General features: G+C 46.3%; 1 protein-coding gene across 1 annotated transcript; it reads right to left on the bottom strand.

Annotated features, from left to right (window-relative positions):
• Positions 1-6,836: 6,836 nt before the first annotated feature.
• Positions 6,837-9,785, bottom strand: LOC142684075 (histone H3-like centromeric protein A). Its single transcript, XM_075847465.1, has 4 exons — positions 9,692-9,785; positions 7,863-7,999; positions 7,717-7,794; positions 6,837-7,410 (listed from the first exon to the last, which is right to left on the bottom strand). Exons 1-4 carry the CDS (start codon positions 9,774-9,776, stop codon positions 7,279-7,281), a joined length of 432 nt encoding a protein of 143 aa, XP_075703580.1. The 5' UTR covers positions 9,777-9,785; the 3' UTR covers positions 6,837-7,278.
• Between the last annotated feature and the right edge of the window lie 5,737 nt (positions 9,786-15,522).

The following is a 15,522-nucleotide window of genomic DNA, read 5'->3' on the forward strand; positions in this document are numbered from 1 at the left end:
TCACATGAAAGTTCTCTTTTTCTAGCCATTTTGAGAGTTTAATCGAACCCACAAATGTAATGCTTCAGATTCTCAACTAGCACAAAGGAAGATCAGTTTTATATCTCCTCTAAACAGCAAAATTGTTTACAGCGGTGCTAACATAATTGCACAAGGGTTTTCAAGTGTTTTCTAATCATCCATTAGCCTTCTAACACAGTTAGCAAACACAATGTACCATTAGAACACTGGAGTGATGGTTGCTGGAAATGGGCCTCTATACACCTATGTAGATATTGCATTAAAAACACGACGTTTGTAGGTAGAATAGTCATTTACCACATTAACAATGTATAGAGTGTATTTCTGATTAATTTAATGTTATCTTCATTGAAAAAGACTGCTTTTCTTTCAAAAAGAAGGAAATTTCTAAGTGACCCTAAACTTTCGAACGGTAGTGTATTTGTGTATATATATATATATATATATATATATATATATATATATGTGTATATATATATATATATATATATATATATACTTATATATGTATATGTGTGTGTATATACTGTATATGTGTGTGTGTATGTAATATATATATATATATGTGTGTGTATATATGTATATATATATGTGTTTGTATATATATATATATATATATATATATATATGTGTGTATGTATAATGTGTGTGTATGTGTATACACACACACACACACACACACAAACAAACACTGCATATTACATTACACACACGGAGGCCTCGTTTCATTTGTCTTATCCATCATTCATCTCTCCTTGACTTATTCTCCACTCACCCTCCGTCTGCGCCCAAGGTCAGTACAGTCCTGTCATTCATTAGATGAAGCGATAAAACACAGGGGAAGGTCACGGTCACAGGATCTTGGGCTGTGAATAGAAACTCCATCATTTAAAGGGCCCCATCCACCCTATAGATAAACCGCACAGCACCTGGGCAATGTAGTGCACAGGACCTGTAGGCGATGTGATATAATTTGTAGATTGCTTGTAGAGAGGAGTTCAGAGCCCCCAAATCTTGCCGCCAATGTAATTTGGACTTGCAGTGATCCCAGGCTGAGGATTCCACTGTACTGGGAATGTGCAGCCTGAAGCTTGTGATCCTCTAGAGCGGAGACTCTCCAGCGGTTGTGAAACTACGACTCCCAGCATGCCAGGGCCTTGCCACCTGGTGAGGTTATTAAAGGGGAACTCCACTCAATTTATGGCTGTGCATAAAATGTGTCTTCTCCACACTGAGTGCTCACCCTGTGTCCGCTGCCTCCTCTCCTATCAATCTCCATGCCTCCCTCTGTGTATTTCCTGTCCTCAAGGTTACGCCTGTCTCTACATATACACCCAGCATCTCCTAAGGCCCCATCTACACGAACGTGCTTTTGCGGCCGCAATTCCCCCGAAAATCCACGGGAGAATTGCGGCCCCATTCATTTTTCTGGGGCAATGCACACGACCGTAGTTTTTACGGTCTGTGCATGGCCCGGGAGCCCGCACCGCAGAAAGAACGGACCTGTCTTATTACGGCTGTCTTCTGCGGTCCGGGCTCATTGAAAATAATGGCCGCGGCCATGTGCATGTCCCGCGATTTGCGGGCGGCTCGTGGCTGACAGTCCGCAGCCGGCCGACCCGAAATTCACATGGCTACGGTCGTGTGCATGAGGCCTAAGTCTTCAGCTTCACTATGGTCCCTCTGCTGCTGCCGGCCCTCGTCGTCCTCTTCTTTCTATACTTAAGATGTTCCCACTCCAAGTGTCGCCTGTCAGGACTCGACCAGAACCAGCGCCCTCCGCGTCCCGCACCACTGCCCTTCATCGGGAATCTGATGGATCTGGGGCGCAGTGATCTTCCTCGACATTTCATGCGCCTGGCCCAGAAATACGGCCCCATCTATTGTCTCAGCTTCTGGGGTCAAGGTATGTGAGGGTCCGGGGTTTTTTTGTGGTATTTTATTACTAAAACTGCTTTACTTCCAAAACTAGAAATAATAAAAATGACACTGGCGCTAAAAAAGTGACGACCAGTGCGCCAAGCATTAGATGTGGTCACTTCTTTAAGGCGACTTGCACCGAGACCAGCACCCATTCTGCTGGAACAATGTAAATTGACGATTCACATGGTCATTACGAAGGACTCCTATGGTCAGCCATACAGCAGGCAATAGGTGGCTCATGAGCCACTGGTTGGGAACCCCCGCTGTAGCCTGTGACTTACGGGTAAAATGGTTTACAGCGGGTCTAGAAAATCTTTATTGGCACAACAAGGCAATGTGTTATGCGGGCCGAAAAAATACCCAAAATAGGCCGTGTGAACATACCCTTATAGCTCTTTAATATGTAGCTGCCTCTTTTTCAAAGGACCAAAAGGTAATTGGACAATTATCTCAATAGGCTATTTAATGGGCTGCATGGGTTATTCCCTCGTTATTCCATAACCAATTAAGCAGGTAAAGGGTCTGGAGTTGATTCCAGGTGTGGGATTTGCATTTGGAAGCACTTGCTGTGAACCCACAACATGAGGTGAAAGGAGCTCTCAATGCAAGTGAAACCGACCATCGCTAGGCTGAAAAAAAATGAAGAAATCCATCAGAGAGAAGCAGAAATGTCAGGAGTGGCCAAATCAACAGTTTGGTATATTCTTAAAAAAAAGAAGAAAAAAAAAAGAGCGCACTGGTGATCTCAGGAACTCCAAAAGGCCTGGACGTCCACGTAAAACAAGAGTGGTGTATGATCGCAGAATCCTTTCCATGGTGAACAAAACCCCTTCACAACATCTACCCAAGTGACGAACACTCTCCTGGAAGTAGGTGGATCAGTATCTAAGTCCACCATAAAGAGAAGACTTCATGAGAGCAAATACAGGGAGTTCACAAGGTGAAAACCATTAATCAGCCTCAGAAAGGCCAGATTAGACTTTACCAAACAACAAGTAAAGAAGCCGCCCAGTTCTGGAACAGCATGAAACTAAGATCAACCTGCACCAGAATGATGGGAGGAAGAAAGTATGGAGAAGGCTCGGAACGGCTCATGATCCAAAGCACACCACATCCTGTGTAACACAAGTATAGCATGGGTAGCAATGTGGTGGCATGGCGGGGGCAGTGTGGTGGCATGGGCATGCATGGCTGCCTGGCACTGGGTCACTAGTGTTTGTTGATGATGTGACTGAAGACAGAAGCGGCCGGATGAATTCTGAAGTGTTCAGGGATTTACTTTCTGCTCAGATTCAACCACATGCAGCAGGTGATTGGACGTCGCTTCACAGGACAGATGGACAATGACCCAAAACATTCTGCGAAAGCAACCCAGGAGTATATAAGGCAAAAAAGTGGAATATTCTGCAATGACCGAGTCACCAGATCTCAACCCGATCGAGCTGCATTTCTTTAGCTTAAAGGGAATGTGTCGCTAGAAAAATTATTATTATTTTTTTTTAGTTAAACTGTTAGTATATAAATGATTAAACATTGTTCTAATTTTTTAACATTTTTTCACAATTCAGGAAATATTATAAATTAGATTCTAATTTATAACATTTCCATGTGCTGGTCACTAGAGGGAGCAATTCCCAAAATTGCAGCATTGGCATGTGGTAAAGCAACCTCATTGCTTTATGCTGCAAAATTGGAGAAGACACACTCGCTTTAGCGTCCTCAAACAATCCCCCCTCATTTATCCTGGCTAGTGCCAGGAGAAAGGAGGGGGTTGAATGTTCAAACCTCCTACACTGTGTGTCGCCATTTTTTGAGCGACTGTACAGTGTAGGAGGATTAGATACAGTGGTAAATACTCAGTATAACACGGACATACACAAACATAACTTACCGGCTCCTGCCGCCGCCGCTCCGTCCGCTCCTAGTCCTTGCTTCTGAACATATGGACGGAAGCCGCGACCGGAAGTAGTCATCTTACTGTCCGGCCGCGACTTCCGGTCCACATGAAAATGGCGCCGGATGTCGCTCGGCGGAAGACCTTCCTTTTGGACTGTGTGGGAGCGGCGCATGTGCCGCTCCCACACAGACGGCGTACGCTATAGTGAATGGAACGGCTCCCGTTCGCATTCTCTATGGGGATGTATGTGCCGTATTCCATCTCTGTATGTGTCGTTAATCATCTCTGTATGTGTCGTTTATGAAAATAAAATTGCAGCCCACATAGTCAAGTGAAGTAAAAGTAATAGTAATAAAAAAGTACAACACAAAAACACAAATAAATAAAATTTATTTTAATAACATACTAAAAGCAATAACATATAAAAAAAAAATATTTGCGCGACACCTTCCCTTTAAAGATTAAAGGTTCTCTTTAATCTGTGTCAATATTGCAGGATGCGATCAGGTGGCCCTGTAAATATAGGAGGTGTCCATTTGCAATAGAAATGAATGGATGAGTATTTTTATCTGCAATTATGGTCCGTAATGGAGTGTGAGGTGTGTGCCAATATACAGAGCTTTACTAGCCTATTCTGCTGCCTTAAAGGGAATGTGTCGCGAATTAAACCTTTTTTTTTTTAAGTGTTGTTACTTATTGCTATTATATTTTTTAAGTTTTTTGCTGTATTTTTTTTTCTTACATATGGTGGAAAGTATTAAAAATGAAATAATAATTTGACATGTTTTCATTGACTCCTATGCCCTGTAGCTGCCGTATTCCATCTCTGTATGCGTCGTTAATCGACACATACAGAGATAAAAAAAAAATGGCAGCCCCCATAGAGTAAAAGAAAGAAAAAAAAGAAAAAGTACAACACAAATAAATAAAATTTATTTTAATGACATACTAAAAGCAATATTATATAGAAAAAAATAATTTCGTGATCATCCTACCATATATCCAACTTTACAGGTGTTTAGAAAGGTGCGGAGTAGAGAGGGAATATCACAACTGTTATCACCCCTCACTCCGGTTTTGGGTAACCCGGAATTTGGCCCAGGTCTGTCAGATCAGACCTTTAAGATATGGGTACAGCAGGGGCATTTTAGAGTAAGTCATTTTTATAGGGGCAATGCATGGCTGCATGGAGAAGAGCTTTCCCAGGCAGAGGGTCTCCCGGACGCGTCCCAATGGCAGGCGTTACAATTGACTCATTACTTGTCAAGACTACCTACACCGGCTTCCTATGACCGAGCTCTATCTTCCTTTGAAACTTTGTGTTCTCAAACAGGGCATGTGAGACGGGCCCTGTCCAGTCTTTACTGCGTGCTGCTCACTCCTGCTGAGGATTTCATCCCACCATATATTACGAAATGGGAAAGAGATCTTCAGATTACTCTAACACAAGAGCAAAGGGAAAAGATCATGCTCCTCACACATAAGGCGTCTATTAGTAACGCCTATCAGGAAACCAGTTTTAAAATACTATCCCGTTGGTACAGAGTCCCACATGTGCTACATAAAATGTTCCCGGATGTTTCTCCTTTATGTTGGAGATGCGGCAGAGAAGAGGGAACGCTTTGACATATATTCTGGAGCTGTGAGAACCTTCGCACCTATTGGTCAGAGGTTCAAGATATCATTCTGGAGATCACAGGAATCTCGCTGGGAGATGATCCGGCATGGATTTTGCTGCACCACCACGATATACCTGTGGGGCGCTACAGGAAGATGTTAGTGAGACATTTGCTGAACGCAGCTAAGGCTTGTATTCCGGGGGGTTGGAGATCCTCTGAGCCTCCTGTGACTAGACAATGGCTGGAGCGCATTCACAAAATTCGGAGAATGGAGGAGTTGCTCCATTCCGCACCCGAACGAGCAACGCAGTTTCAGAAAACCTGGTTCTATTGGTTTGACTTCTGCAAGTCGGACAGATACAAGAGGGCCATGGGTGAACTGATTAGTGGAGAACCAGGGAGCTCTTGAGTTCTCTCTGGTCTGTGATGTGCTGTGGGGGGGGGGAGAGTGAGGGGAGAACATCTCCCCTTCTCCCTCTTAAGATTTTCCCTATACCCCCCCCCCTTCCATTTGTCCTTCTACCCTGTCTACCCTTCGTTTACTTCCCTATTTGAATCAATCATTACTAAGAATTGACTGAGATGTGGGTGATGGAGGGGCGGATGAGGGTGTAATGCTGGTATTCCTGTCTTGCTATACTAATGCTTGTAGTGTATTGATGGTACTATGTTGGGAGGACTTTGATTGCATATTTACTTATTGTTGTTGAAACATAGGTTGAAATGATCGGCCCTCATGGGCTTTTTATGTACCCATGTCACCCCCTTTTCTTTTTCTGTATCCCCATTTCTTTTCTTGAAAATAAAAAATTTGAAATATAAAAAACAAAAAAAACAAAGGAGGAAACCCAGCGTCTGGTGATGTCCATGGGTTCCAGACTTCAGGCCATCATTGCCTGCAAAGGATTCTCTACAAAGTATTAAAAAAAACATTTATGGTAATGTTAATTTGTCAAATCACTTTTGATCACCTGAAATGAGGAGGTTGTGTAGAAAAATGGTGGCAATTCCTAAACTTTTCACAGGAGATTTTTGTTTAACCCCTTGAAATAAACCTGAAAGTTTCAACTTCAATTGCATCTCAGTTGTTTCATTTCAAATCCAATGTGGTGGCAGCAAAACCCAAATCATGAAGATTGTGTCACTGCCCAAATAATTCTGGACCCAACCCACACACCCACCCACACAGCAAACACTCTGAACAAGCATAGCTGCAGTGTAAAGAATGGGGGTGGGACAGAGCAAGAGTATTGAACTACAGCGAAGCTGGAGTCATTGATCATATCCAAGCCCTTATGAAGATTAGTCTAAAATGATGAAGATCAAAGTTATAATATACATTTTTTTTTTATTTGAAAAAATGAACAAATCTTCACAGAATAAAAACAGGAAGCGGATCATAAACTCAGCAGAACAATTAGAAGGTCGGCCAGGTCAGGTTTCATTAGCGGTTGTGTCCAGCGTCTTTGTTAGCGGTTTTGTCCAGCAGTGCCGCCTTGTGGTCATTTTCTGTGCTACATCCTGGACCCCTATAACCCATTACATAGCTGGACAGAAAAACGACTGCACTACCACCCTGCAAACTGCAGCGGCAGCCATATTGGTTGTAACAACTTTCCCATGAACAGATAAAACAAAGAAAAAAACTCCACTGTAACCAGTGTCAGGAGGGGGCGCTAAAGCCGGTTTACTCTTCCAAACTGGATCTTTTATGCAATGGTAAAACTTGTATTTCCCAATAGATTTTCTCCATTAATATAAAACTATTTACACGTGATCATTCTTCATCAAATCTTGAGAGATAAAACGGCAGCGTTATCACAGTTCATACGGGATGCCTCGGATTCTCCGTGCGAGCTGCATGTCCTTCACAAAGAGAGTGCCCCTATTGGCCTGGTGACTGAAGAGGTAAGAATCTTCAAAGAGACTCATGAGGAAGTCCTCAGCTGACTGTGGATACAGAAGAGCATTAGTCCCTCTTAAAGTGACAGCACTCCCGGTGTAATTTACTACACAGCTCGAAGGACCGATCAGATTTCACTTTTATGAGCTGTTAGCTAGAGTGATGGTGGGGGGGGGGGGGGGTCTGGCCTCTGGAACTCCCACAATGCATCACAACCCCTATGCAAATGTCCCGCTAGGGCATATGGATGTGTTAGAGGGGGCGGGGGCTGAGTAGTGAACCACTGCAAAGAGCAGCTCCCTCTCTGGTTGACCCATGCGTTACATGGACAGTGCATTGTATGAGATACTGACCTCTTGTAGCGCCATAAGTGCGGTGCTTTGCCAGTAATAAAACACGCTGCGGGAATACTTCAGGCAGATCTCTCTCACCTGCAAGAATAAAAGGGGAATATCACTGACAATAAAGAGGAGCAGCCGCAGAGGACACATCCACTCACCAGGCGGAAAAACGGGGTTTTCTGAATGAGCAGATTGGTTGATTTTTGGTACTTTCTTATTTCCATCAGTGCACGGGCTCCTGGGCGGTAGCGTCTTCTTCGTTGTGTGCTCGGTCTGTGACTTGTTTCCCCACTACCTGTAAGAAAGAAATCCATAATCATAGCTGAAAATGAATCTCCCGCTACATGGAAATTCACTGTCTGGCCGGGTTCACACGTAGCGTAAACACGGCGGATTTTCTGCAACCGATTTCATTGCGGAAACTCCACAGCGTAATACAGAAGCAGAAGAGTGGAGGAGATTCAAACAAATCTCATCCAGACGCAGCGGAAAAAAAACGCCAAACTTACCCAGATCTCTCTGCTCCTGCGTTCAACCCGGCCTCCAGGGATGATGTCTCATCCCATATGACTGCTGCAGAACATCAGAGGGACACGTCACCATGGCTACGGGTAAGTATGGGTTTTTTTCTACCTTCTATGGACATTCCAGCCGAAAAACTGCAGTTTTTCAGCCAGAATTACCTCCGGTGCCCAGGGCCAATACGCTGTGTACTTTTACGCCGCGTATCTGCCCTGTGTGAACATGGCCTATTACCTTAATGTCCCCCAAGGAACATCAGGTAAACAGATTTAAAACATAACATGCTACCTGCAGCCACCACTAGAGGGAGCTCATTGTATATGGTTGTACATTGAACTTGGTAACAAAACAGTATGCAGTGAGCTCCCTCTAGTGGTGGCTGCAGGGAGACAAAATTATACCATGTAACTGTCTACGCAGGAGATTTAGAGCTCCGTTTCAGAAAACTGTGCTCCAACTGCTGTAAAACGACATTAAGAAATTAATCAGCACAGAATGTTGGACCAAAAAAGGATATAAATGTGGACGTTCAAATTTTAAATACTTTTCTATGACTGATAATTTGGGGTCCATCAAGTCCTATTGATACCTGATTAAAGGGGTTGTACCACGAAAATAATTTTTCACCTATCCACAAGATAGGTGATAAATGCCGGATCGCTGCGGGTTGTTAACAAGAGTGCGGGTCCCAGAGTGGTGGTCACTCAAGTCATTCTCTATGGCAGTGGTCCCCAACCTATTTTGCACCGAGGACCGGTTTGATGCAAGAACATTTTTGCGGGGACTGGCGGGGGGGGGGGAGGGTTTAGAGTCAGTTCACACATTGCGTAAATACGGCATATACCTGTATTATGATGCGGAAAAATCGGCAGCATAATACAGTAGCAGCAAAGTGGATGAGATAAAACACGTCTCATCCACACGCTGCATAAACGGAGTAGAAAAAAGGCTCAGAAATTGACGTCACAACATCGCGCCTGCCTGCGCGGAGCCGCTCACGGCAGAGTGCATAATTGGGCAAGGAGCAGTCAAACTTGACTATTTCCGGCGATCCCATAGGGAATGAATAGAGCGGTCGGACTGCAGGTTGGAAATTCTTAGATCCCTCATTTCATAATATATCTTCATGGGTGTGAGATGTGTTCTCAGATTCCCTTCCCAGGGCCATATAGTAACGTGCTTCCTGCAACCACCACTAGGGGGAGACGATTGTGCACATGCATACAGCTCCTGTTGTGCCTATATAAATCAGTCCTCAGTTTGCTCCCCCTAGTGGCGGCCTTGCGCTACAGAAATTTCTGTATGTAACAGATTTTTACCTGCATAGAAACGAACCCTCTAAGATATAAAGCTGAGAAACGGATTACAATCTAGTATTACACGACCCGAGGTTATCTGGAATTCATTTTTAAAATAAAATATATAATGAGAGTGATAAGATGATCAAGGTGCAACTTTCTCTTACTTGGCGGAGATTGAGGAGGAGCTACAGGTTTCTTCTGCGGCTGCGCCGACTTCCTGCGGGACGAGCTTTTCTGGGGTGGTTTCATGATGATGTAAAACGCTGCTGAGAGTCATACAATCAGTTAAGCAGATAAGAGACGGTGACAATTCAGCAGAATCACAGGTGACGTAGGATAAACTGAGCGGTTTTATACTGACTGATGCCACCAATGCAAGTGACAAGAAAGTGATGACATTGACGGTGAAGATATGAGATTGCCGGATGTCAGTAATTAACGCACGCTGCATCAATGAATACAATAGATCCTCGCGGCATCAATTACCAGAACAGCGACATCAATGATCTATTTAATAATGCGGCAACAGAAGAGCTACCCGCAGCAGATCCCGCAAGCAATGGGCAGATGTTTGCAGACGTAATGGAGCCGTCTTTTCAGGCGTGATTCGAGGCGTAAAACGCCTGAAAATAGGTCGTGTGCACAGAACCTTACAGAGAATCCGTAATCCAGACAAAGGTGGGAAATTTAAAACTGGAGCAAAGGAAAAGTGGAGCAGTCGTCATGGAAATGAAAGGCCGCAGCTGGAGGACGATGAGCTGCAACAATGCAGTACAAATATACAGAAATAAAACATCTAATAATCCATATGATCTCTAGACACGCAGCAGCGAAAATGTACCGTCAGCCCCCCACTCACAGTAATGACCGTCAGCCCCCCACTCACAGTAATGACCGTCAGCTCCCCACTCACATTAATGACCGTCAGCCCCCCACTCCCAGTAATGACCGTCAGCCCCCCCACTCACAGTAATGACCGTCAGCCCCCCCACTCACAGTAATGACGTCAGCCCCCCACTCACAGTAATGACCGTCAGCCCCCCCACTCCCAGTAATGACCGTCAGCCCCCCCACTCCCAGTAATGACCGTCAGCCCCCCCACTCCCAGTAATGTCCGCCAGCCCCCCCACTCCCAGTAATGACGTCAGCACCCCACTCCCAGTAATGACGTCAGCCCCCCACTCCCAGTAATGACCGTCAGCCCCCCCACTACCAGTAATGACCGTCAGCCCCCCCACTCCCAGTAATGACCGTCAGCCCCCCACTCCCAGTAATGACTGTCAGCCCCCCCACTCCCAGTAATGACGTCAGCCCCCCACTCCCAGTAATGACCGTCAGCCCCCCACTCCCAGTAATGACCGTCAGCCCCCCACTCCCAGTAATGACCGTCAGCCCCCCACTCACAGTAATGACCGTCAACCCCCCACTCACAGTAATGACCGTCAGCCCCCCACTCACATTATAATGACCCCTCAGTAAAGCCACCATCAGCCTCCGTCCCCCAGTAAAATGACCATCAGCCCCCTCCAGTAAAGCCACCATCAGCCTCAGTCCCCCCGCCCCCCGATAAAATAACCATCTGCCCCTCTAGTAAAGGGACCATCACAGACAGAAAGTGTGCTTACCCCTGGGGAAGGAATAAATAGGGAGGTATAAGAACAACAACTCCCAGCATGTCCAGGATGTTATGTGATATCAGAGAAAGTTTACAGGAGGAGGTATAAGAGGAGAGGACTACACCTCCCAGCATGTCCAGACTTAGTATGGGATATCAGAGGACATTACAGGAAGGAGGTATAAGAGAAGAGGACTACAACTCCCAACATGTCCAGGACGTTATTATGGGATATCAAAGGACATTACAGGGAGGAGGTATAAGAGGAGAGGACTACAACTCCCAGCATGTCCAGACTGTTATTATGGTATATCAGAGGACATTACAGTGAGGAGGTATAAGAGGAGAGAACTACAACTCCTAGCATGTCCAGGCTGTTATTATGGGATATCAGAGGACATTACAGGGAGGAGGTATAAGAGGAGAGAACTACAACTCCTAGCATGTCCAGGCTGTTATTATGGGATATCAGAGGACATTACAGGGAGGAGGTATAAGAGGAGAGGACTACAACTCCCAGCATGTCCATGCTGTTATTATGGGATATCAGAGGACATTACAGGGAGGAGGTATAAGAGGAGAGGACTACAACTCCCAGCATGTCCAGGACGTTATTATGGGATATCAGAGGACATTACTGGGAGAAGGTAGAAGAGGACTACAACTCCCAGCATGTCCAGGACGTTATTATGGGATATCAGAGGACATTACAGGGAGGAGGTAGAAGAGGAGAGGACTACAACTCCCAGCATGTCCAGGACGTTATTATGGGATATCAGAGGACATTACAGGGAGGAGGTATAAGAGGAGAGAACTACAACTCCCAGCATGTCCAGGACGTTATTATGGGATATCAGAGGACATTACAGGGAGGAGGTATAAGAGGAGAGAACTACAACTACCCACATTCCCCTGGCTCCATTTCTCACACAACTGCTAAGAAAGTAAAGAAAACCGCACTTACCCAGCCCAGTGTTAATGGCTCCTCTCCCTCCGTCAGGCTTCTAGTGGGAAGCGGTGGGCGGTGTTTGTAACAGACGTCCGCGCGTCACGTCTGCTACAACGTCGGGGGCGGAGCTTGTAGCAAAAAAAAATAAAAAAAATGTAAAAAAAAATTGTGTTTTTTTTGTTTTTTTGCCGTGGTTGAGCCGCGGCACCCCTGAACAGCTCTCGGCACCCCGGTTGGGAACCACTGGTATAGATTATATAATAGCCCCACACAGGGCCGCCATCAGGGGGGTATTAGGGGTAGTGGCGTGAGGGGCCCGGCCAAATCTAATTGAAAGGGGGGCCCGGCCACTGCCTCGACATTCTTTTGGTAGGAAAAAACGAGCCCCTGCAATGGGGCACGTTTTTTTCACCAAAAGAATGTCGTGAGCTGCTGCTGCTGCTGCGGGCCCCCTCCCCTCGTCATGGGGGGCCGTCAAACCGTCCGCCTGCGCGCGCACCCGATCACGCGCACAAGGAAACTCCCGCGCGTGCGCACTCGCGAGCGCGCATCCACGAACGCCCGCACTGGAGACCGCCCGCGCTCGCACCCGCGATCGACCGCAAAAAAAAATAATTCCAAATTCTACTGCACCAACTGCCTATTTAGAGAGCGGCAGCAGCTCCAGGAGCGACATCATAAGGAACACACTAGGCGGATACGCTGAGTAAAACTACACAGCTTATCCGCCTCGGTAGCCGCAGGGAATTCCGCCAGCAAAACCGCACCAAATAGTGGCGCAGGTTTCGTGAGGCATGTCCGCTGCGGGAATCCTGCAGGGAAAAAAAAGTTTAGACTTACCCCGGCCGTAGTTTAAGTGACGCATCTCTCTCTTCTGAACGTAGCCCCGCCTCCTGGGATGACGCTGTAGACCATGTGACCGCTGCAGCAGTCACATGGGATGAAACGTCATGACAGGAGGCCGGGCTGCGCTAAGAATAGAGGATCGCGTCACCAGGACTACAGCCGGGGCAAGTCTAAACTTTTTTATAATTTTAGAAAGTGCCTTTTTTTTTTTTCTCATTTGTGATTTTTGCGGCAGAACCGCAGCATTTCTGCAACAGAGGAGCGGCGATTCCACAGAATATACATTGACATGCGACTTAAAAAGCCAAAAAGCCGCACTGCAGGTCCATTATTTTTGCAGCGTGTGGATGAGATTTGTTCAAATCTCATCCACTCTGCTGCGACTGTAATACGCTGCGGATTTTCCACAATAAAATGTGTTGCATAAAATCCGCAGTGTTCATGCCTAGTGTGTTCCTACCCTAAGGCCGGATTTACACAAGCGTGTGCTTTTTGCGCGCGCAAAAACGTGGCGTTTTGCGCTTGCAAAAGGTCCATAACAGCTCCGTGTGTCAGCAGCGTATGATGCGCGGCTGCGTGATTTTCGCGCAGCCGCCATCATTATGACACTCTGTATGTTTGTAGCACGTGGTGCTTTTCTGTTTTCATTCATAGTTTATACGGCTGCGGAAGTGCTGGGCGTGATTTTCACGCACCCATTGACTTCAATGGGTGCGTGATACGCGAACAATGCACAAATATCGGACATGTCGTGAGTTTTACGCAGCGGACACACGGACACACGCTGCGTGAAAATCACTGACAGTCTGCACGGCCCCATAGAGTAACATAGGTCCGTGCGAGGCGCGTGAAAATCACGCACGTTGCACGGATGTATTACACGTTCGTCTGAATAAGCCCTAACAATAAGGCCCAGTTCACAGAGTTTTTGGGCCTTGATATTGACTCGGACACTGCGTCAGAATCAGCACCAAACAACTTCCAAAACCGCCTCCCATTGATTTAATCTGAAATCAATGGGAGCCAGTCGCGGAAAAAAGAAAAAGCAGCACGTCCTTTCTTGCCGCGGTTCCGCCTCTGACCTGCCATCGAAATCAATGGGAGGCAGAAAATGCATTTTTCGCTGCGTTTTCTGTCTGCTGTCCTCAATCGCCGCAGGCAAAAAACGCGGCAAGATAGTGTGGGCAGGTCAAAATTTGCCTCAAAATTCGGTGCGCGGTTCCAGGCGGTCGCCGGTGCGCATGCGCGGGAGTTTGCGGGTGCGCGTGATCGGTCGCACGGGCGGCGGCGTTTGACGGCCCCCATGCTACCCAGGGCCGCCATCAGGGGGGGTATTAGGGGTACTGATGTGAGAGGCCCGGCCAAACCTAATTGAAAGGGGGGCCCGCAGCTCATGACATTGCAGGGGCCTGTTTTTTTTCTACCAAAGGCAAGTCGCGGCAGTTGCCGGGCCCCCCTTTCAATTAGGTTTGGCCGGGCCTCTCACATCAGTACCCCTAATACCCCCCCTGATGGCGGCCCTGGGTACCATGATATAGTACTGGACGGAGTACCGTTAACAGGCGGTGCCACGGTAGGGGGGCCCAGAAAATGTAGCTGTAGGGGGCCCTGAAATTCCTGATGGCGGCCCTGGCCCCACAATATAAAAGCCAAGAAAAACCAAAAGGCTCCCGCACTGCGTTCTTCCAGGTTATGTATCGCCCCCTTGTGGCTAATAGAAGAAGTACACCAAATGTTCAAACCATCGCTAAAGCCAACAAAACTATATCCTGATGTTTGATCTCCCACAATCTATAATAATAATATAACCGCGCGGTCTCAATGACGTCATCAAGACCTCGGCTGTAAAGAAAAGCCTGTTTATACCCCTGGGTTCCAGGATGGGTCTATTTTAGGCTCGATGGGTTTCTATCAAGTTCTATAGAAAATGCTTAGAAACGTTGTGATATAAAAAAAAAACCTTTTACATTAAGACCCCTTTACCAATGCCGATAATCATACGAGCGCTTGTTTTCGATCACGGGCAGCGACGATCAGACGATAAACTGCACTCATTGGTCAGCTCATTGATCACATCTTTTATGCGTCCCAAAAAATCCTCGTTGTCCACAGCGTACAAACAGGGGATGTGCTGCCGACAATACGTAAACTGTACGAGCACGGACCATCGTATTAACCATCGCTCATCCCCGTACAGCGTGCGTCGGCTCGTGTAAATGAGGGCCGACTCACTGGATACATCGTTGATCGTGCAAGTTCCATCTAGTGAAAAACTGTAAACAGGGAGGAGGGGGATGCAGCTGCAGATTCTTATGCCCCACGCACGCGACCGTATTTTTCATCAGTAATTACAGCAGGGATCTAGTTTCCAAAATGGGGTAATTTTTCGGGGGGTACCACTGTACTGGTACTATAGCTCAATGCAACATGGTGTCAAAAAACTAATCTTATAAAATCTCCACTCCAAATACTAAATGGCGCTCCTTCCCTTTAGAGCCTTGCTGTGTGTCCAAATAGCAGTTTATGACCACGTGTGGGGTATTTCCCTACTCTGAAGAAGTTGCTTTACAAATGTTACGGTGCTT

This window comes from Rhinoderma darwinii (genome assembly GCF_050947455.1).
Source record: "Rhinoderma darwinii isolate aRhiDar2 chromosome 4 unlocalized genomic scaffold, aRhiDar2.hap1 SUPER_4_unloc_4, whole genome shotgun sequence".
Taxonomy (NCBI): Eukaryota; Metazoa; Chordata; class Amphibia; order Anura; family Rhinodermatidae; genus Rhinoderma; species Rhinoderma darwinii.